Raw genomic sequence first — 23,924 nt, 5'->3', positions numbered from 1 at the left:
CAAGGTTCTACTTCTGCGCCATATCTCTAAAGGCTAAAGTCTCAGGTGTATCTTACCACCTACAAAGGGACCACCTTGTTAAGGGTGACTTCCCTGTGGATTGTCACCTTGTCGTGGTGGAGAAGCTTGTGTGGTCCTGAGATCCTGAGAGCGATGCCATCTGGAGCCACGCTCCTGGTAGGGTCACCCATGGCGGTAAGGTCGAGGGGGAGAGGTCACTGACAAAGAGCGATCCAACCAAGACCTCAACGGTGGAACAGGCGGAGGGTGACGGCTGACTTTAGTGGGAGCGTCACAACGCCTGGGAAGCGGATGAAGGCTGCAGCAGAAAAGGGTCCCCGGTCGTCTTGGACTCCAAGCCACTGGATCCTGACCCAGATCTGTCAAGGACCGCGTCTCCCCACTTTAAACAAAGTCACGCACAGCCGTCCTCCATAAAGGAGGACAGACGTACTCGCTTCGAGTGACCGCCGATGATGGTTAAGGGTGAGCTCTGTGAATCCTGCATTATTCAGCTGGACTCTAACTGCTCTCCAAATTGTGTAGGAAGGAACTGCAGATGCTGTTTTACACCGAAGATAGACACAAAACGCTGGAGTAACTCAGCGGGTCAGGCAGCATCTCCGGAGAAAAGGGAAAGGTGACGTTTCGGGTTGGAACCCTTCTTCAGCTTTCTAAACTGGTGGAAAACCACAAAGACTGAGGCACGATTGCATTTATCAGCTCCAATGACCAGTCTGTGTGACAGCTTGAAGGATAGGACATGCTCAAACAGCACTGATTGATTGCATGTCTCTACTGCAAAGGATTGGAATCAAACAAAAGTTCTTCCTACGTGTCAGTTAACCTGCCTTTCCCATTGAAGAGGTTGTATACCATGGTTATGATATCACATGTGGATCCAAAAATATAAGAACTATTGTGGACTCCCAGACCAAAATCTCTGAGCTGTTTTCTACAACTGATTGCTTTATAAACCACATTTTATTTTCCGTTAATAGTGAAGGAAAGCTACACCCGATAAAGAAAATGTGCAAGTGGACACTACAGTGAAACCACCAATGATTCCGCGTTGAACTCTTCAATTTGAGGTCACTGAGTTACTAACAATCCTCCCCCACCTCTTCTCTTTGACTTCTCTTTGGATTTGTATCCATTTCTCCCCTTCCCTCTCTCCCTGTCCTCCCACCGATATTCCTTCCTCTGGCTTCAAACTTTGCACCTCTTCTATCCTTATCTCTCACGTTTTGTCTCGACAGCTCCGGCCTTTGCCCAACCATCTACTTATTAAAAGCTCTCCGTCATCCGTATCCAACTTTCTCTCCCCACCCCGCCACAATCAGCACTGGCCCGAAACCTCGCCTGCCCACGTTTTCCACAGATGCTGCCTGACATGCCAAGTTACTCTAGCACTTTGTGTCTTATTTTTCCCTCCCACAAATGAGTTTATTATGTCCCAGAGGGAAGCCACTTCGCTCATCAAGTCAATGCAGACCTCAATGGAGCATTTCTCTGAGCCTCTCACACCATGGCGAATTTGTCTCTTCAAAGACTATCCAATTCCCCTTTGAGGTAGAACATAACAGCACATGGACAGACCGTTCCGCCCTGGCAGCTGCGGCATACCTGCAGTCCGTCTGTCTTTGTGTTTTTATGTTGTTTTTTTGTCTTGATTGTAGTGTAAATGTGATGTAGTTTTTTGGGGTTGTGTACTATGGGGGGGGGGGGACTGTAAATGTAAAATTGTCTCTTCCGAACGGAGACGCGACCTTTTGTTTCTGGGTGGTGTCTCCGTTCCCGCTGCGGCCTACCATCGGCCATGCACCTGGAGCTGGCAGCCTCCACCTGGGACTCGCCTGTGGAGGCTCCGGCCGCGTGGTCGTCGGAGGCTCGCAGCCCCCTGCCCTGGGTGGGGGCCGACATCGGGAGCTCCGGCAGCGGCAGCGTCTTTGCCCGCCCCAAATCGCGGGGCTTGGGTCAGCCCGCCGCGGACCTTTCACCGTCCGGCGCGGCCTGGAATAGGCCGCGGGAGTTTCTCCGCCCGGCGGGGGCTTCAATGTCGGGAGCCTCGACCGCCCCGACGTGCAGCGGTAGCGGCGGCGTCTTCGCCCGCCCCGGATCGCGGGGCTTGGGACGGCCCGCTGCGGACCTTTCACCATCCGGCGCGGCCTGGAACGTGGCAACTTCAACAGCCTGATCGCGGGAGAAGACGGCAGGGGAAGAGAAAAGACATTCTGGCCTTCCATCACAGTGAGGAGGTGACTGGAGGAGACTCACTGTGATGGATGTTTCTTTTTGGTTGATTGTGTGTGTTATTGCTTATTTTTATTGCTCTTATTGTTGGACTGTGGGTAATCTTTCATTTCACTGCACATTTATGTGTATGTGACATAAACGTGCAGTGAAATGAAAGATTACCCACAGTAATCAATAAACTTGACTTGACTTCTCTGTCATACATGATGCCAAGACCATCGCTTCGAACATCCCATCACCAATTAGGGAGTAATCCTGACCTACCATCTACCTCATTGGAGACCATCGGACTATCGTTAATCGGACTTTCTGCACGTTATCTTGCACAAAACATTATTCCTTTTATCCTGTATCTGTACAGTGTGGACAACTAGATCGTAATCATGTATCGTCTTTCTGCTGACTGGATAGCACGCACCAAAATAAGGCCTTTCGCTGCACTTCGGTTCATGTGACAATAAACTAAACTAAACACTTAACTATGTATAGGAAAAAAAACTGCAGATGCTGGTTTAAATCGAAGGTAGACACAAAATGCTGGAGTAACTCAGCGGGTCAGGCAGCATCTTAGGAGAGAAGGAATGGAGTGATGTTTCGGATCGGGACCCTTCTTCAGATTCATAACTACCTGTACAGATGCTGCTGACTGATCCTGCCTCCAACGTCCCTGCATGAATTCCAAGTTTTGCGTCATGCTTTCGTAGTGACGCCCCATTAGCTTTTGAGTGACCACTGCTTGCGACATTCGGGTAGGTGTAAGTGGAACGTGCAGGCGTGAGGTCGTGCTTGCTATGTAGTTAATAAAGTCTGGATCGTTATCCAGGTGTAAGGCCTCTGTCATTATACGGTCACCACGACAATGTGGAGGCAGGCAGAAGATAGTATAAGAAAATAACTGCAGATGCTGGTACAAATCGAAGGTGTTTATTCACAAAATGCTGGAGTAACTCAGCAGGTCAGGCAGCATCTCGGGAGAGAACGAATGGGTGATGTTTCGGGTCGAGACCCTTAGACAATAGACAATAGGTGCAGGAGGAGGCCATTCGGCCCTTCGAGCCAGCACCGCCATTCAATGTGATCATGGCTGATCATTCTCAATCAGTACCCCGTTCCTGCCTTCTCCCCATACCCCCTGACTCCGCTATCCTTAAGAGCTCTATCCAGCTCTCTCTTGAATGCATTCAGAGAATTGGCCTCCACTGCCTTCTGAGGCAGAGAATTCCACAGATTCACAACTCTCTGACAGAAAAAGTTTTTCCTCATCTCAGTTCTAAATGGCCTACCCCTTATTCTTAAACTATGACCCCTTGTTCTGGACTCCCTCAACATTGGGAACATGTTTCCTGCCTCTAACATGTCCAACCCCTTAATAATCTTATACGTTTCGATAAGATCTCCTCTCATCCTTCTAAATTCCAGTGTATACAAGCCTAGTCGCTCCAGTCTTTCAACATATGATAGTCCCGCCATTCCGGGAATTAACCTAGTAAACCTACGCTGCACGCCTTCAATAGCAAGAATATCCTTCCTCAAATTTGGAGACCAAAACTGCACACAGTACTCCAGGTGCGGTCTCACTAGGGCCCTGTACAACTGCAGAAGGACCTCTTTGCTCCTATACTCAACTCCTCTTGTTATGAAGGCCAACTTCACTGCCCGCTGTACCTGCATGCTTCATTTCAGTGACTGATGCACTAGGACACCCAGATCTCGTTGTACGTCCCGTGTTCCTAACTTGACACCATTCAGATAATACGTCTTGAAGATAGCATCGTTCGGTGAACTTTTGTAATTATGTCGACGCCAGAAACGTGGCCACACTTGTGTACTGCCTGGATGAGATCTGCTCTATGATTTTACCGTGCCTGGTCTGCTCCATGATTTTACCGGGTTGTTGTGCAAAACAAAGCATTTCACTGTGCCTAGGTACATGTGACAATAAAATATAATTGTAAGAAGGGTCTCGACCCGAAACGTCACCCATTCCTTCTCTCCTGAGATGCTGCCTGACCTGCTGAGTTACTCCAGCATTTTGTGAATAAAATATCATTGAATCATTAATGCTCCCTTGTACCATTTGCCCAAGGTTTTAAACCCTATGCTCACTGGACGTTGAACTATTCTGCTCATGAGTAACGAGCAGATGCTCATCCCTCCAGCTGTACTTATTTTACTGTTGATGTTCTCATTTTAAATGGCCTGGCCGATCAAGCATTGTGCAACAGCAAACAAAGTTTCATGCACATTAAGATATTCCAAACAGGAACAGGTTATACTGAATATGTGGACAAATCCTTCTTTGAACGGTCGCCAACTGTGATTAGATGCGTCGCTGGAGGTCTTTATAATGCAAAAGTGACCGCGTGATGTTTGATTATGAGGTGTAAGATCACAAGGCATTCATTTTACGGAGCTATGCTCATAAGCACAGCAGCCTACGATCGATACTTTCCCCCCAACATCAAGCACCGTGTCTGTCCCTGTCGAGGGAAGCTTCGGCTGGCTGAAGACCTTTTGCCTTCTGGGTTTTCCTGCCAGCAAAATGTCCTTTCCAGCCACAGGAGCGTGACTCTCTGACTCCCTGCCTCATACATGGAAATGCGTTGGAAGATAGGAGTGAAGAATTTAACATGAGACACTGCAACACATTGCTGCTGAAGTGTGGGGCACCTATTCTTTAAAGGTTAGTGTGCGTGTGCGTGTGTGTGTGTTTGTACTTTATCACTTTACAAGTGAGCCATCCACAGTGTACAGATACAGGATAAAGGGTTAACGTTTCGTGCACAAGATAAAGTCCAGTAATTCCAACTAAAGATAGTGTCTGAAGAAGGATCTCGATCCGAAACTACACCCATTCCTCCTCGGCAGAGATGCTGCCTGTCCTGCTGCGTTACTATCTATCGTTGCACTATACAACTGGCTTCAGCGGACCCAATGCAAACTGCCACGCGTTTATTCTGCTGAGACATGTTTTATTCTGCTGGCTCAGGTGAATAGTCACAGTCTTTTTCCAAGGAGAGGTGAATGTGTAACACTGGAGGACAGGGATTTTAGTTTAGTTTTGTTTATTGTCACGTGTGGTGAGGTACAGTGAAAAGCTTTTGTTGTGTGCTAACCAGCCAGCAGAAAAACTATACAGGATTGCAATCGAACCATCCAATGCACAGATATATACGATAGAGGGTTAACGTTTCGTGCAAGATAGAGTCCAGTAAGTTCGATTAAAGATAGTCCGAGGGTCTCCAGTGAGGTAGATGTTATAGGCAATAGACAGTAGGTGCAGGAGTAGGCCATTCGGCCCTTCGAGCCAGCACCACCATGCAATGTGATCATGGCTGATCATTCTCAATCAGTACCCCGTTCCTGCCTTCTCCCCATACCCCCTGACTCCGCTATCCTTAAGAGCTCCATCTAGCTCTCTCTTGAATGCATTCAGAGAATTGGCCTCCACTGCCTTCTGAGGCAGAGAATTCCACAGATTCACAACTCTCTGACTGAAAAAGTTCTTCCTCATCTCAGTTCTAAATGGCCTACCCCTTATTCTTAAACTGTGGCCCCTGGTTCTGGACTCCCCCAACATCGGGAACATGTTTCCTGCCTCTAACATGTCCAACCCCTTAATAATCTTATACGTTTCATACGCCTTTATACGCCTAGCCGCTCCAATCTTTCAACATGTTAGCTCAGGACTGCTCTCCAATTGATGATTGGATTGTTCAGTTGCTTGATAACAGCAGGAATGAAACAGTCCCCGAATGTGGTAACTGAATCAGCAGGTGAAGGGTGAAGCAAGAAAAGAAGATTCAAAGTGGACATGTGAAGCACCTTTTTTCAGGGTGGAGGGTGCATGGATGAGGGGAAGTTGTAGAAGCAGGTATAATTCCTTTTAGACAAGTACATGGATAAGAAAGGTTTCGAGGAATATGGTTCAAACGCAAGCAAAAAAGGTTGCAAAGTGCGAGAGTAATTCAGCGGGCCAGGCAGCATCTCTGGGATAACATGGATAGGTGACGTTTTGGGTCCAGACCCTTCACCTGAAACGTCACCCATCCATGTTACTCCAGAGATGCTGCCTGACCTGCTGAGTTACTCTAGCACATTGTATCCTTTTTTTGTAAACCAGCATCTGCAGTTTCACCCAAAAAAACAACTAACAATGTGTAGGAAGGAACTGCAGATGCTGGTTTAAACCGTAGACACAAAAAGCTGGAGTAACTCAGCGGGGCAGGCAGCATCTCTGGAGAGAAGGAATGGGTGACGTTTCTGGTCGAGACCCTTCCTCACACTGGAGTCTGAACAGATAACAATGGCCTGCTTCCTTTATCATCGTTACTTTATTGCATATCTTTCATTCATTATCTCTACACATCACCGAATATATATCGTATAAGACAATAACTGCAGATGCTGGTACAAATCAAAGGTATTTATTCACATAATGCTGGAGTAACTCAGCAGGTCAGGCTAGCATCTCAGGAGAGAAGGAATGGGTGACGTTTCGGGTCGAGGCCCTTCTTCAGACTGAGGATATATATCTCTCGTTTCCCTTATCCCTAACCAGTCTGAAGAAGGGTCTTGACCCGAAATGTCGCCCATTCCATCGCCCCCGCTGAGTTACTCCAGCTTTTTGTGTCTATCTGCAGTTCCTTGTTTCTACAAACATAAGCAAATAGGACCAGCTCGGGTAGACGTTATGGTCGGCATGGACCAGTTGGGCCATAGGGCGTTTTCACGGCGTATAACCCCGACTCCACGTATAAGAGAAACGGTCTGATAGATATGTCACACTCTGACAGTTTTACTACAGTTCTTTGCAAAATCCTGCACCTATCTCATCTAAACATAGATCTGTCTGTACATAGAGAATGGGAGAAATAGGCCACCTGACCCTTCGAGCCTGCTCTGTCAAGAGGAGTTGAGTATAGGAGCAAAGAGGTCCTTCTGCAGTTGTACAGGGCCCTAGTGAGACCGCACCTGGAGTACCGTGTGCAGTTTTGGTCTCCAAATTTGAGGAAGGATATTTTTGCTATTGAGGGCATGCAGCATAGGTTTACTAGGTTAATTCCCGGATTGGCGGGACTGTCATATGTTGAAAGACTGGAGCAACTAGGCTTGTATACACTGGAATTTAGAAGGATGAGAGGAGATCTTATCGAAACGTATAAGATTATTAAGGGGTTGGACACGCTAGAGGCAGGAAACATGTTCCCAATGTTGGGGGAGTCCAGAACAAGGGGCCACAGTTTAAGAATAAGGGGTAGGCCATTTAGAACTGAGATGAGGAAAAACATTTTCTGTCAGAGAGTTGTGAATCTGTGGAATTCCCTGCCTCAGAAGGCAGTGGAGGCCAATTCTCTGAATGCATTCAAGTGAGAGAGAGCTAGATTTCTGCTCTTAAGGATAGCGGAGTCAGGGGATATGGGGAGAAGGCAGGAACGGGATACCGATTGAGAATGATCAGCCATGATCACATTGAATGGCGGTGCTGGCTCGATGGGCCGAATGACCTCCTCCTGTACCTATTGTCTATTGTCATTCCATATGAATGTGACCGATCCATGCAAATTTTGTCACCAGAGTAGACGGGACATGCTGGCCAGTGTTGGCAAGTTGGGCCAAAGGGCCTGTTTCCACGCTGTAAGACTCTGTGACTCTGGCGTTGCCCTGCTTGCGACTGCGGATATCCAGACCAGACCATCCCACACATCGTGAACGACTGCTCACTGAGGCTTTTCCCTGGTGGCATCAAGGCCATCCACCCAGCGACTGCTGCTGGCCCGGCCTGGATGTCCACCCTCGGCCTACAACTTTAGGCTGTGCACGCCACAAGAAGAAGACTCTGGCGATGCGCACTTTCAAGCTTTCGTACCGCCAACTTGTACACAAATTGGTGCCACTTTTCCACCATCGGCAGTTGTCTGCCTTCAAAAGCAATTCAATGGCTGTGAAATACTTTGGGACAAAGTGATGCTGTGAAAGATTCCATGCAACTTCAAGCCCTCCTTTCATTCTCAGGTTCTCCTGCCACCTTCAAAGCACTATGTACATAATGCCCTCAGGGCTCTGTGTTCCTGTACTTCATTCAAATCCATTCCATTCAGTTTACATCGCCTTTCCTCGGTTCTCCCCGCCAATATTAAATTGAGCACTTAACTACATTAAATTCCATCTGTCAGATGCACTTAAAGCACTCCTGTGTTTATCCTCATTGTGTTTTATGTCATTGGCAAAGTTTGAAATTAGGCCAAGGTCATTTACGCACAGTGGCATGATTAGGTGTGTCTTGTTGTCTTAGCATAGTAATGCAGTGTTGAATCCATCTTTTTAGTGCTACCTTGTGGAGATTTCGCAGTGGAGCAGTAAAATGTAGACCATAGGAACTGCAGATGCTGGTTCACAAAAGTACACAAAGTCGCCAAACACTTGCGGTGGGTCTGCCAAAGCCTAATCTTATCGAAACATATAAGATTATTAAGGGGTTGGACACGTTAGAGGCAGGAAACATGTTCCCAATGTTGGGGGAGTCCAGAACAAGGGGCCACAGTTTAAGAATAAGGGGTAGGCCATTTAGAACTGAGATGAGGAAAAACCTTTTCAGTCAGAGAGTTGTGAATCTGTGGAATTCTCTGCCTCAGAAGGCAGTGGAGGCCAATTCCCTGAATACATTCAAGAGAGAGCTAGATAGAGCTCTTAAGGATAGCGGAGTCAGGGGGTATGGGGAGAAGGCAGGAACTGGGTACTGATTGAGAATGATCAGCCATGATCATCGCAGAGGATCTCTACGCACATCGCAGAGGATCTCACCTGGTCTACCAACACCATCACCACAGTAAAGAAGGCACAGCAGAGACTCCACTTCCTGAGGATCCTCAGGAAAACCAACCTGCAGGAGAAGCTCATGTTGTCCTTCTATCGCTGCTCCATCGAGAGTGTGCTGGCATACTGTATAACCACATGGTATGCCAGCTGCTCAGAAAAGGACAGGAAGGCCCTTCAGAGGGTCATCACGACGGCCCAGAAAATCATCGGCTGCTCACTGCCCTCCCTGGAGCACCTGTTCAGCCTGCGCTGCCTCAGTAGAGCAGGCAAAATAATAAAAGATCCATCCCACCCCGGCCACCGTCTGTTTGTTCATCTGCCCTCTGGTCGACGTTTCAGGTCAATCAAATCCCGAACAAACAGACTTAAGAACAGTTTTTACCCCAGGGCCATACGAGAACTGAACACTACCTGTGCACTAGGCAACACCGTTAAAAAATCTTGTACTTAATTTAATTGTATTTATGTATTTATTTGTTTTTGCATTTATTGCATATATGTTTGTACGCACCGTCAGGATTGGCTGTTTTTTAATTTCGTTGTACTCGTTGCAATGACAATAAATGAATATTATTATTATTATTATTATTATTATTATTATGATCACACTGAATGGCGGTGCTGGCTCGAAGGGCCGAATGGCCTCCTCCTGCACCTATTGTCTATTGTCTAATGGAACACCTGGTTGCTAACCATTTTGCGGACACAAAATGCCGGATCAACTCAGCGGGACAGGCAGCATCTCTGGAGGGAAGGAATTGGTGACGTTTCGGGTCGAGACCCTTCTTCTGGAGGGTCCTGAAGAAGGGTCTCGTCCCGAAACGTCACCCATTCCTTCTCTCCAGAGATGCTGCCTGTCCCGCTGAGTTACTCCAGCATTTTGTGTCTACCTTCGGGTTGAAACCAGCATCTGCAGTACCTTCCTACAAATGCAAACCATTTTAATTCCCCTTCCCATTCCCACACTGACCTTACTGAAAGTCACGGGAAAGGGAAGCGAGAGATATAGAAGATGATGTAGAGAGATAGAAAACAATGCAATAAAAGACATGCAAAAAAGTAACGATGATAAAGGAAACAGGCCACTGTTGGCTGTTTGTTGGGTGAAAACGAGAAGCTGCTGCGACTTGGGTCGGGGAGGGATAAAGAGAGAGGGAATGCCGGGGATACTTGAAGTTAGAGAAATCAGAATTAGAATCAGAATCGCCTTTATTGTCATCCAAAATAACAAGTCTTTTGGACGAGATTCCGTCACCCACAGTCCAACAATAAGAGCAATAAAAATAAGCAATTTCACACACAATCACCAACCAACACAAAACAAAAAAAGAAACATCCATCACAGTGAGTCTCCTCCAGTCACCTCCTCACTGTGATGGAAGGCCAGAATGTCTTTTCCCTTCCCCTGCCGTCTTCTCCCGCGGTCAGGCTGTTGAACTTGCCACGTTCCAGGCCACGCCGGATGGTGAAAGGCCCACAGCGGGCCGACCCAAGCCCCACGATCCGGGGCGGGCGAAGACGCTGCCGCTGCACGTCGGAGTGATCGTGGCTCCCGACATTGAAGCCCCCGCCGGGCAGAAAAAAATCCCGCGGCCTATTCCAGGCCGCGCCGGACGGTGAAAGGTCCGCAGCGGGCCGACCCAAGCCCCGCGATTCGGGGCGGGCGAAGACGCTGCCGCAGCTCCCGATATCGGCCCCCACCCAGGGGCCTGCGAGCTTCCGATATCCACGCGGCCGCGGCCGAAGCCTTCGAAGGCGAGTCGCGACCGCTCTCGCAGCGCCACCACAGCCTCCGAAGACAGCCAGCTCCGCAGATGGTGAGTCCGGTCCGCGGACTCTGCGAACCAGAGCCCAGATGGTCCCAGCTGGAGGCCGCCAGCTCCAGGTGTTTGGCCGATGGGAGGCCGCAGCGGGAATGGAGACACCACCCAGAAACAAAGGTCGGGTCTCCGTTCGGAAGAGACAATTTTACAGTTTCTCGCCCCCCCACCCACACATAGCACACAACCACAAAAAACACTACATCACATCTAAACACTACAATTAAGACAAAAAACAACAAAAGACAAACGGACTGCAGGTGAGCCGCAGCTGCTGAGCTGAGCCGCCATTTTACCTCCGTGAATAAGCCTTCCCCCTAGTCGCGTATCGAGCGATGTCTATTACAAACACACTGACTACCACAAATATCTCGACTACATTCCTTCCCACCCTGCCTCCTGAAAAGACTCTATCCCCTACTCCTAAGTACTCCGTCCGCGCCCAGGATGAGGTGTTCCATACCAGGACATCCGCGATGTTCTCATCCTTTAGGGAACGGGGGTTCCCCTCTCCTATCATAGATGAGGCCCTCACTCGTGTCTCCTCGGTACCCTGCAGCTCCGCCCTTGCTCCCACTAGTCGCAACAGACAGTCCCCCTCGTCCTTACCTTCCACCCCATACATAAAACACATAATCCTCTGAAATTTCCGCCACCTCCAATGGGATCCCAACACGAGTCACATCTTCCCATCTCCACCCCTTTCCGCCATCCGCAGAGACCGTTCCCTCCGCAACGCATTCCTTCTCTCCTGAGATGCTGCCTGACATGCTGAGTTACTCCAGCATTAAATACCTTCCATTTTTGATAACCTCGAACATCCCCCCACCCATCCTTTTTCTCCCCCACACCCACCTTATTTTTTCCTTTCCCCCCACCCCCCCCCCTCCCTTGTCCCCCACCTGAACCTGTACTTTTTGCCCCTCCTCCTCCACCTACATTCCTTCCTCTCGCTTCACAAGTCAAATTCTTCAATCTTTTTGTCTCATACCTTCTGTTTTTTTTTTCCATTTCTGGCCTGTGTCCAACCACATATGGAGTTCTTAAGGGATTGGACAGGCTACAGTAGATGCGGGACAAATGTTCCCCATGTTGGGGGAGTCCAGAACCAGCGGTCACAGTTTGGGAACGAGGTGCAGGCCATTTGGGACTGAGATGAGGAAAAACATTTATCATCCAGAGAATTGTGAATCTGTGAAATTCTCTGCCACAGAAGGCAGTGGAGGCCAATTCACTGGATGTTTTCAAGAGAGAGTTAGATTTAGCTCTTAGGGCTAACAGAATCAAGGGATATGGGGAGAAAGCAGGAACGGGGTACTGATTCTGAATGATCAGCCATGATCACATTGAATGGAGGTGCTGGCTCGAAGGACCGAATGGCCTACTCCTGCACCTATTTTATTTGTTTCTATGTTTATCTGCTTAGCAAACATCCCTCCCCTCACCTGTATTCATCTGTGACCTGCCATGCTTTGTCCCCCCCCACTCAACGATCCTCCTGAAGGGTTCCGACCCAAAACGTCACCTTTCCAGTTCTCCAGTGATGCTGTCTAACCGTCTTGAGTTACTTCAGCATAATGGGCCTTTGTTTAATTCAATCATTAATCAGTGTTGGCTTAGCTTGCTTCGTTAAAAGAAACAACCCACAAGTCAGCGAGGAAACTAGACATTAAATTAAAAGGCATGAAGTGCTGGAGTGACTTAACGGGTCAGGCAGCATCTGAAATGGCAGAGTGCCAGACTGAGACGCACACAAACTGGAGGAACAGAATCTCGTGCTGCACCTGGGTAGCTTACAAGCCAGTGCTATGAACATGGAATTTTCCATTTCTAGGTAACTAACCTCAACACTGCCCTCCTTCCTTCCTTTCTTCTCTCCTGCTCCTGCTCCCCCCCCCCCCCCCCCCCCACTGTGCATCACGTTGAAACATAGAAAATAGGTGCAGGAGGAGGCCATTCGGCCCTTCGAGCCAGCACCGCCATTCATTGTGATCATGGCTGATCGTCCACAATCAATAACCCGTGCCTGCCTTCTCCCCATATCCCTTGATTCCACTAGCCCCTAGAGCTCTATCTAACTCTCTCTTAAACCCATCCAATGATTTGGCCTCCACTTCCCCCCGTGGCAGAGAATTCCACAAATTCACAACTCTCTGGGTGAAAAAGTTCCTTCTCACCTCAGTTTTAAATGGCCTCCCCTTTATTCTAAGACTGTGGCCCCTGGTTCTGGACTCGCCCAACATTGGGAACATTTTTCCTGCATCTAGCTTGTCCAGTTCTTTTATAATTGTATATGTTTCTATGAGATCCCCTCTCATCCTTCTAAACTCCAGTGAATACACTCCAGTGACTAGCACCCATTTCTTTCCTCCGCCTATATTTCTTCCTCCGGCTTCACAATTCGCACTTCTTCAATCCTTATGCCTTTGTCTTTTCATCTCTGCCCTTCGTCTATCCATCTACTTATCAAACCCCCTCTTCACTTGTATCCACCTATCACTTATCAACCTTTGCCCTGCCTTTCCTCTCAATAGACAATAGGTGCAGGAGGAGGCCATTCGGCCCTTCGAGCCAGCACCGCCATTCAATGTGATCATGGCTGATCATTCTCAATCAGTACCCCGTTCCTGCCTTCTCCCCATACCCCCTGACTCCGCTATCCTTAAGAGCTCTATCTAGCTCTCTCTTGAATGCATTCAGAGAATTGGCCTCCACTGCCTTCTGAGACAGAGAATTCCACAGATTCACAGCTCTCTGACTGAAAAAGTTTTTCCTCATCTCAGTTCTAAATGGCCTACCCCTTATTCTTAAACTGTGGCCCCTTGTTCTGGACTCCCCCAACATTGGGAACATGTTTCCTACCTCTGACGTGTCCAACCCCTTAATGATCTTATACGTTTCGATAAGATCTCCTCTCATCCTTCTAAATTCCAGTGTATACAAGCCTAGTCGCTCCAGTCTTTCAACATATGACAGTCCGCCATTCCGGGAATTAACCTAGTAAACCCACGCTGCACGCCACCTTCTTTCCTCCACCTATATTTCTTCCTCCGGCTTCACAATCGGCACTTCTTCAATCCTTATGCCTTTGTCTTTTCATCTCTGCCCTTCGTCTATCCATCTACTTATCAAACCCCCTCTTGACTTGATCCACCTATCAATCATCAACCTTTGCCCTGCCTTTCCTCTCCTCGAGACTTTTCTTCTCCCCCCCCCCCCCCAAACATAACCAATCTGTAGAAGGGTCCCGACACAAAACTCACCTATCCATGTTCTCCAGAAATGCTGCCTTTGCTTGCTGAGTTACTCCAGCATTTCGTTTTGTGTTTTTTTCTCCCCTTCTTCTGGTTTTTACACAGGAATTACTCAGGAGAGGCACTAAAAATGCCATTGTCACCCTTTCCCCTGGAGATATTGACTCGTATGAGAGAGAGATGAAATGACAAAGAAAGCAAACATAGGAGTAATTTATAAGCAAGCCAAATCAGGTGGAGCAAGTGCTGATGAAATTGCTGTGGTGGAAGACGTCTTTCCAACCCGCGATAAACAGAGGCAAGGCCATTACTGATCATTTATGGTCGGGGATTTATTTTAATTATAACAAGTAGATAATACTTTATCAGCATCAATTCAAGCAAAGCAAGATCACCCTTGCAAAAACAGCGCATTGCTAACCATAATTCTACTTTACTACCCGCATTTATTTGGTGACAGCTTAACGGAGAAGTGTTCAGCTACATTTTGCAGGGAAATATCATGAATGCAAACTGGATCCATTTCAAACATCCACGGAAACCAATCCCTTTATTATCAAGCACTGTTTCTCCCTTGCGAACTGTGTGCTCTGCAAGATCACAGGCCTCACCAATGGAATTAAATATTTTACATTCAATGAACAGCAGAACACAGAACAGTACAAATGTATAGGAAGGAACTGCTGGTGCTGGTTTAAAAACCGAAGATAGACACAAAATGCTGGAGTAACTCAGCAGGACAGGCAGCATCTCTGGGTAGAAGGAATGGGCGACGTTTCGGGTCGAGACCCTTCTTTAGACTGTCTGTAGAACAGTACAACACGGGAATAGGCCGTAATTCCAGTTTCGATGGTAGGATTTGACCTCCTTTCAGGTCAATAGACTAGAACATTGAATGGTACAGTATAGGAAGTGGCTGTTCGGCCCACAATGTCAATAGACAATAGGTGCAGGAGTAGGCCATACGGCCCTTCCAGCCAGCACCGCCATTCAATGTGATCATGGCTGATCATTCTCAATCAGTACCCCGTTCCTGCCTTCTCCCCATACCCCCTGACTCCGCTATCCTTAAAAGCTCTATCTAGCTCTCTCTTGAATGCATTCAGAGAATTAGCCTCCACTGCCTTCTGAGGCAGAGAATTCCACAGATTCACAACTCTCTGACTGAAAAGGTTTTTCCTCATCTCTGTTCTAAATGGACTACCCCTTATTCTTAAACTGTGGCCCCTGGTTCGGGACTCCCCCAACATTGGGAACATGTTTTCTGCCTCTAACGTATCCAACCCCTTAATAATCTTATACGTTTCGATAAGATCCCCTCTCATCCTTCTAAATTCCAGTGTATACAAGCCTAGTCGCTCCAGTCTTTCAACATATGACAGTCCCGCCATTTCGGGAATCAACCTAGTGAACCTACGCTGTACACCCTCAATAGCAAGAATATCCTTCCTCAAATTTGGAGACCAAAACTACACACAGTACTCCAGGTGGATTGAACATGATGCCAAGTTCAATTAATCTCCTCCGCTAGTATCCATATCCCTCCACTTCCTGCATATCCATGTGCCGATCTCAAAGCCTCTTAAATGCCACTATCCTATCTACCACCAGCGCGCTCCAGGCACCCACCATTCTCTGCGGGCTTTGCTTGCCCTGCATGTCTTCCTGAAGCTTTACCCCTTTTACCTTGAATAGCTTTAAGGTGAGAGGGGCAAGGGTCAATGACTAGAGAGCATAGCTTCAATCTGAGAGGAGCAAATGCCCAAAGACTAGTGGACATAACCCTCGAATCATTGACCTTTGCCACTCTCATCTTAACGCTGGATACTCTCGTCTTTGACATTTGTCCCTCTCGCCTTAAACCTATGCTCTCTATTTTTTTTAGATTTAGATTTAGAGATACAGCGCAGAAACAGGCCCTTCGGCCCACCGGGTCCGCGCCGCCCAGCGATCCCTGCACATTAACACTATCCTACACCCACTAGGGACAATTTTTACATTTGCCCAGCCAATTAACCCACAAACCTGTACGTCTTTGGAGTGTGGGAGGAAACCGAAGATCTCGGAGAAAACCCACGCAGGTTGCGGGGAGAACGTACAAACTCCGTACAGTACAGCACCCGTAGTCGGGATTGAACCTGAGTCTCCGACGCTGCATTCGCTGTAAGGCAGCAACTCTACCACTGCGCCACCGTGCCGCCCTTTATTTAAAAAGGAACATATAGGAACATATAGCCTTTGACATTTGTCCCTCTCATCATAAACTATGTGCTCTACTCTTTGACATTTGTTCCTCTTGTAGTGGGTGGACCAAGGGAGTGGCCTAGCCCCCGGGCGCCGCCACACTCTCAACTTGAAGCCGTGCCCTGTAGTCTTTGACATTTGCCCCTCTCACCTGAAATCCAAGCCCTCTACTCTTTTGATGTTTGCTCCTCTCACCTTGAAGCTGTGCCCTCTAGCCTTTCACATTTGCTCCTACCCTGAAGCTAGTCAGGCACAGGAGGATCCAGTGGGTCGATGTACAGCACTTTGTACAGTACTTTGGTGAACGTGGGTTGTTGTTAAATGTGCTATACAAATAAAATTGACTTGACTTGACTTGACACTAATATAACGTAGAACATAGAACAGTGCAGCACAGGAACAGGCACGTTGGCCGATAATGTCTGTGCCATCGGTGATGCCAAGGCCAACTCTTACCTGCCTGCATATAATCCATTTGCCTCCACTCCATGCACATCTATGTGCCTACACAGAAGCCTCTTAAATGCTGCAATCATCTTTGCTTCCACCACCCCAACCCCCGGCAGCATGTTCCAGGCACTCACCCACCCTCTGTGCGGAAAAACCTGCCCCAAACAGGGTGGCAAGGTGGCGCAACAGAGGAGTTGCCGCCTCACAGCGCCAGAGACATGTGTCCGATCTTGATGATGTGTGCTGTCTGTGCGGAGTTTGCACGTTCTCCCTGGTCTCGTCAATATATAGGAGTCCACACCGAGAACAACGGATGCAGTAAATTGCAGTTCCCAAAGTTGGGGGAGTCCAGAACCAGGGGCCACAGTTTAAGAATAAGGGGTAGGCCATTTAGAACTGAGATGAGTAAAAACTTTTTCAGTCAGAGAGTTGTGAATCTGTGGAATTCTCTGCCTCAGAAGGCAGTGGAGGCCAATTCTCTGAATGCATTCAAGAGAGAGCTAGATAGAGCTCTTAAGGATAGCGGAGTCAGGGGGTATGGGGAGAAGGCAGGGACAGGGGTACTGATTGAGAATGATCAGCCATGATCACATTGAATGGCGGTGCTGGCTCAAAGGGCCGAATGGCCTCCTCCTGCACCTATTATCTATTGTCTATTAAATGAGGTTGGAGGAGGTGCAAGCGGACCGCTGCCTCGAGGTCCCTGGGTGGAGTCGAGGGGGGAAGATTCGGGACGGGCGTTGCATCCCCTGCGGTTGCTCGGGAAGTATCTGGGGAGGGGGCGCTCTTTAGTAGGAAGAGATGAGCGAGCCAGAGGGCTGCGGTGCGAACGGCTTCTGCGGAAAGTGGAAAAGGGTGGAGGTGGGAAGATGCGGGTAGTGGTGGGATCCCGATGGAGGTGGCAAACACGTCGGAGGATTATATGTTGTATGCGACGTCTGATGGGGTGAAAGGTGAGGACTAGGAGGACTGTACCCATGTTGCAACTGGGGAGTGGGAGGGGAAGGGGAACAAGAGCGGAGCTAAGGGATACCAAATTCACAGCAGCCCATTAACTTAACCACTGCTTCTTCTGGGCGTGGGAGGAAACCAGAGCTCCTGGGCCTAGCCAAGATGGCCATTCGTGGGTCCTGGCAGCGGGCAGTCGAGTCGACGGCCGCACAGGGGTCGGCTGCCTGCCCCTTTTCCGGGGTTACGTCCGCGCTCGCGTGTCCCCGGAGAGGGAACACGCGGTGTCCACGAGGACGCTGGAGGCCTTCCCTGAACGGAGGTCGAACGTATCAGTTCAAAGAATCAGAACAAAGTTGGCAAATTTTTAATTTGCTAATTGATTTGTTTGTAAATAGACAATAGACGCAGGAGGCCATTCGGCCCTTCGAGCCAGCACCGCCATTCAATGTGATCATGGCTGATCATTCTCAATCAGTACCCTGTTCCTGCCTTCTCCCCATACCCCCTGACTCTGCTATCCTTAAGAGCTCTATCTAGCTCTCTCTTGAATGCATTCAAAGAATTGGCCTCCACTGCCTTCTGAGGCAGTGAATTCCACAGATTCACAACTCTCTGACTGAAAAAGTTTTTCCTCATCTCAGTTCTAAATGGAACTGAGTTCTAAACTGCCAATATGGGCAACTTTTGATTTGATCGTGCAACTAATTTGTATGTTTGCATTTGTTTTGGAATAAAGTATTTGCGTTTAAAAAAAAACGGTGAACCCACCTGGTTGCAGGGAGGAGGAGGTGCAAACGCCACACAGGCAACAACAATTAAGAAGCAAACCCTGGTGGGGTGGGAGCTGTGTGGCAGCTGGGCTACATTTTGGTAGAAACTCTAGGAGCACTAAAGCAGGAGGCAGATAGTACCCGGGCCATGAACGTGGCACGACAGCTTTTAGTGACACTTGTCAACGTCTTCAGGAAAGGCGAGACATACATTGATGTACAAAAGAATCAATAGAAAGTTTGTCTTACGGCTGCAGGGCACGCTGGGGGGTCAAACTTCTGAGCAGAGACCAAGAAGGTGTCGGGATGCGGCTTGCCGTTCTTCACTTCGGGATGGTCGCCACGTGTAATGTGGTGGAATAAGGAGAAGAACTCCTTGTGTCTGGTCGTCTTAAGTTCATACATCTCAGTCAATGAGCTGGTGCCCACAGCTATCGGTACATCGTGCTTACGGAGGTGACGCACTAACGTCTCGACACCTGGGGGGGGGGGGGGACAAACAAAACACCAATAAATGTTTATGAATTCACAGTGGCGCAGCGGTACTGCCTCACAGCATCAGAGACCTGTGTTAGATCCTGCTGTCTGTACAGGGTTTGCACGTTCTCCCTGTCACCACATGGGTTTCGATTTTTTAGATTTTTTTAGATTTAGAGATACAGCGCAGAAACAGGCCCTTTCGGCCCACCCGGTCCGCGCCGCCCAGCGATCCCCGCACACTAACACTATCCTGCACACACTAGGGACAATTTTTACATTTGCCCCAGCCAATTAACCTATAAACCTGCGCGTCTTTGGAGTGTGGGAGGAAACCGAAGATCTCGGAGAAAACCCACGCAGGTCACGGGGAGAACGTACAAACTCCGTACAGACGGCGCCTGTGGTCAGGATCGAACCCGGGTCTCTGGTGCTGCATTCGCTGTAAGGCAGCAACTCTACCGCTGCGCCACCGTGCCGCCCTCCGAATGCTCAGGTTTCCTCCCACAATCCAAAGACGTGCAGGTTTACAGGTTGATCGCCTTCTGTAAATCGTCCCTAGTGTTCAGGATAGTGCTAGTGTACAGATGAGCGTTGGTCGGCGCGGACTCGGTGGACCAAAGGGCCTGTTTCCACGCTGTATCTCTAAACTGAACTAAACTAATTTCAATCGGGCATTTCAGAGAATGGACGCGACAAAGAAGTTCACGCTCGCAAGTTATAAGAGTAGAATAATGCCATTCGGCCCATCGAGTCCACTCCGCCATTCAATCACGGCTGGATTTGAGTATAGGAGCAGGGAGGTTCTGCTGCAGTTGTACAGGGCCTTGGTGAGACCGCACCTGGAATATTGTGTACAGTTTTGGTCTCCCAATCTGAGGAAAGACATTCTAGCCTTAGAGGGAGTACAGAGAAGGTTCACCAGATTGATCCCTGGGATGGCCGGCCTTTCATTTGAAGAAAGACTGGATAGACTAGGCTTGTACTCGCTGGAATTTAGAAGACTGAGGGGGGATCTTATAGAAACATACAAAATTCTTAAGGGGTTGGAGAGGCTAGATGCGGGAAGATTGTTCCCGATGTTGGGGAAGTCCAGAACCAGGGGTTACAGCTTAAGGATAAGGGGAAAGTCTTTTAGGACCGAGATTAGAAAACATTTCTTCACACGGAGAGTGGCGAGTCTGTGGAATTCTCTGCCACAGAAGGTAGTTGAGGCCAGTTCATTGGCTATATTTAAGAGGGAGTTAGATGTGGCCCTTGTGGCTAAAGGGATCAGGGGGTATGGAGAGAAGGCAGGTACAGGATACTGAGCTGGATGATCAGCCATGATCATATTGAATGGCGGTGCAGGCTCGAAGGGCCGAATGGCCTACTCCTGCACCTATTTTCTATGTTTCTATGATCTCTGCCTCCTAATCCCATTTTCCTGCCTTCTCCCCATAACCCTTGACACCCGTTCTAATAAAGAATTTGTCCATCTGTGGGACGTCAGAGGAAGCCGGCGCACCCGAAGGAAATCCATGTGGTCACAGGGAGAACGTGCAAAATCCATACAGACAACACACCAAGGTCAGGACCAAACCCGTGTCTTTGGTGCCGTGAGGCAACAGCCCCATCAGCTGCACCACTCTGCATGAACTGTTGTGAACAAACAATAGACAATAGGTGCAGGAGGAGGCCATTCGGCCCTTCGAGCCAGCACTGCTATTCAATGTGATCATGGCTGATCATTCTCAATCAGTACCCCATTCCTGCCTTCTCCCCATACCCCCTGACTCCGCTATCCTTAAGAGCTCTATCCAGCTCTCTCTTGAATGCATTCAGAGAATTGGCCTCCACTGCCTTCTGAGGCAGAGAATTCCACACCTTCACCACTCTCTGACTGAAAAAGTTCTTCCTCTTCTCCGTTCTAAATGGCCTACCCCTTATTCTTAAACTGTGGCCTCTTGTTCTGGACTCCCCCAACATTGGGAACATGTTTCCTGCCTCTAATGTGTCCAATCCCCTAATTATCTTATATGTTTCAATAAGATCCCCCCTCATCCTTCTAAATTCCAGTGTATACAAGCCTAATTGCTCCAGCCTTTCAACATACGACAGTCACGCCATTCCGGGAATTAACCTAGTGAAACTACGCTGCACACCCTCAATAGCAAGAATATCCTTCCTCAAATTTGGAGACCAAAACTGCACACAGTACTCCAGGTGCGGTCCCACCAGGGCCCGGTACAACTGTAGAAGGACCTCTTTGCTCTTTGTTATATTTTTAGTTATTCACATTTTAAAGTGTTAAAGGAGGGGAGGGAGAAGGGAGCAGGGAGGGAGGGGGGTGAGAAGGGAGGGGGGTGAGAAGGGAGGGGGTGGGGTTGAGGAGAGAGGACAGGGTGCTGCAACAATGCAGGAGAGGTTTGGGCCCAACGGGTCCACTTGGCCTAGTGTGTACCAAGATCCCGTGAAAGTTTTTTTTTTGATGCGTGCCATCCAGTCAGGGGAAAGACTGGGCTGTACGGTGGCACAGCGGTAGAGTTGCTGACTTACAGCGCCAGAGACTCGGGTTTGATTCTGACTACGAGTGCTGCCCTTGTCCCCATGACCTGCGTGGGTTTTCTCCAGGTGCTCCGGTTTCCACCTACACGTACAGGTTTGTTGGCCAAATTGTAAATTGTCCCTAATGTGTGTTGGATAGTGTTAGTGTGCGGGGATCGCTGGTCGGCACGTTGGGCCAGAGGGCCTGTTTCCGCGCTGTACGTCTAAACCGAAGTACACGATTACAATCAAACAGTCCACAGTGTGCAGATACAGGATAAACGGGAATAACGTTTAGTGCAAGGTGTAGTCCTGTAAAGTTTGATTAGAGATATTTTTAGGGTCTCCAATGAGGTAGATGGTAGCTCCGGTATCACAAAATGCTGGAGTAACTCAGCGGGTCAGGCAGCATCTCAGGAGAGAAGGAATGGGTAACAATAGGTGCAGGAGTAGGACATTTGGCCCTTCGAGCCAGCACCACCGTTCAATGTGATCATGGCTGATCATTCTCAATCAGTACCCCATTCCTGCCTTCTCCCCATACCCCCTGACTCCGCTATCCTTAAGAGCTCTATCTAGCTCTCTCTTGAATGCATTCAGAAAATTGGCCTACACTGCCTTCTGAGGCAGAGAATTCCACAGATTCACAACTCTCTGACTGAAAAAGTTTTTCCTCATCTCCGTTTCGGGTCGAGACCCTTCTTCAGATGGATGGATGGTAGCTCAGGGCTGCTCTCCGGATGCTAGTTTACAGAAGGAAACGCAAAGTGCTGGAGTAACTGAGCGGGTCTGGCAGCATCTCTGAAAGATGTGGATAGCAGAGGTTTTCCCAAAACCCAAAACATCACCGGCAACAAGGTAGCATGAAGGCTCGACCAATTATTATAAACGATGTGATTGACCGACAGTTACCTGGCATCAGCTCTGCGGAGGGAAACAGGCGAGTCTGCACAACGGCAGCTTCTTTCACCAACTCTTCGGGGGTGATCGGGAGTTCCAGCTTCTCGCAGATAACTGCGGCCCCGTCCAAGGCCCGCATTCCCATAATTATGCCCTTCAGGTCCCAGGTAAATCTCTTATTATAACGGATGCAAACTTCGTCGAATGCTATGGTGTACAGCCGCTCCGTGTCTGCAACAGAAAAGGGGCATAAACGTCTGTTAGGCACAAGCAACTGCAGATACTGTTTAGTTTAGTTCAGAGGTACAGTCTGGAAATAGGCCCTTCGGCCCACCGAGTCCAACAGTCACCCCCTGCACCGCTAGTTCCACGCTACACACTCGAGGCAATTTGCAGAAGCCAATTGACCTCCAGGTCTTTGGAATGAGGGAGAAAACTGGGGCACCCAGAGAAAACCCACGAGGTCACAGGAAGAACTCTAAACTGAACACAACACACAAAGTCTGGAGATAGACATAAAAAGCTGGAGTATCTCAGCGGGACAGGCAGCATCTCTGGGGAGATGGAATGGATGACGTTTCGGGTCGAGACCCTTCTTCAGACGCCTCGACCACAAACGCCACCCATTCCTCCTCTCCAGAGATGCTGCCTGTCTCGCTGAGTTACTCCAGCTTTTTGTGTCTATCTTCGGTTTAAACCAGCACCTGCAATTCCTTCCCCCACATAAAGCCTGGATGCTGATTGGAGGCTCTTTTCCTACTTCGTCTGACAGAGAGACGGGAATGGGGGTTCTGTAAGTTTAGGAATAGACCACAACTTTTACGATAACATACACAAAAGTGCCGGAGAAACTCAGCGGGTCAGGCAGCATCTGTGGAGAACATGGGATAGGCGATGTTTCGGGTCAGGATCTTTCTTCAGAATGAAGAATGTTGATGAATGTGAAGGGTCCCAAGCTGAAACATCACCTATCCATGTTCTCCACGGACGCTGCCTCACTGTCTGAATTACTCCCGCACTTTGTCTTTACTTTTGTAAACCAGCATCTCCACTCCCACCCCCCCCCCCCCCCAATCTTTGCACATCCCCAATCCTCTCCACTCGTCACTTCTTTAATTTCATGTTTCATGTATTTTGTGTTTTATGACAGTTGGCAGATCAATTTCCCTCCTGGGATAAATAAAGTTCTATCGTATCGTACCAAACAGTGGTGCAGTAGTACAGCTGCTGGCTGCCGTACAGTCCCAGAGACCTGGGTTCAACCTCGACCACAGAGAACAGCATGGAAACAGGCCCTTCAGCCCACCGAGTCCACACCCACCATCGATCGCCCGTTCTCGCTAGCTCTATGTTATCTCACTTTCTCATTCACTGCCTTCGGACACAGGGCAATTTATACAGAAGCCAATAAACCTACAAACCCACACATCTTTGGGACTTGGGAAGAAACTGGAGCA

The 23,924-nt window shown here is 48.7% G+C and overlaps 1 protein-coding gene across 1 annotated transcript in view; it reads right to left on the bottom strand.

Moving 5' to 3' along the window:
- pudp (pseudouridine 5'-phosphatase) overlaps positions 1–23,924 on the bottom strand; it is a 57,886-nt gene that overhangs the window by 27,112 nt on the left and 6,850 nt on the right. Inside the window, exons 2-3 of the mRNA XM_078402956.1 lie at positions 22,480–22,698; positions 18,814–19,043 (exon numbers count right to left, since the gene is read on the bottom strand). Of these exons, the coding sequence (XP_078259082.1) occupies positions 18,814–19,043; positions 22,480–22,698 (449 nt within the window). The remainder of the gene's footprint in view (positions 1–18,813; positions 19,044–22,479; positions 22,699–23,924) is intronic.

The sequence above is a fragment of the Rhinoraja longicauda genome, chromosome 7 (genome assembly GCF_053455715.1).
Source record: "Rhinoraja longicauda isolate Sanriku21f chromosome 7, sRhiLon1.1, whole genome shotgun sequence".
Classification (NCBI taxonomy): domain Eukaryota; kingdom Metazoa; phylum Chordata; class Chondrichthyes; order Rajiformes; family Arhynchobatidae; genus Rhinoraja; species Rhinoraja longicauda.
This window is presented reverse-complemented; position numbering and strand designations above follow the sequence as displayed.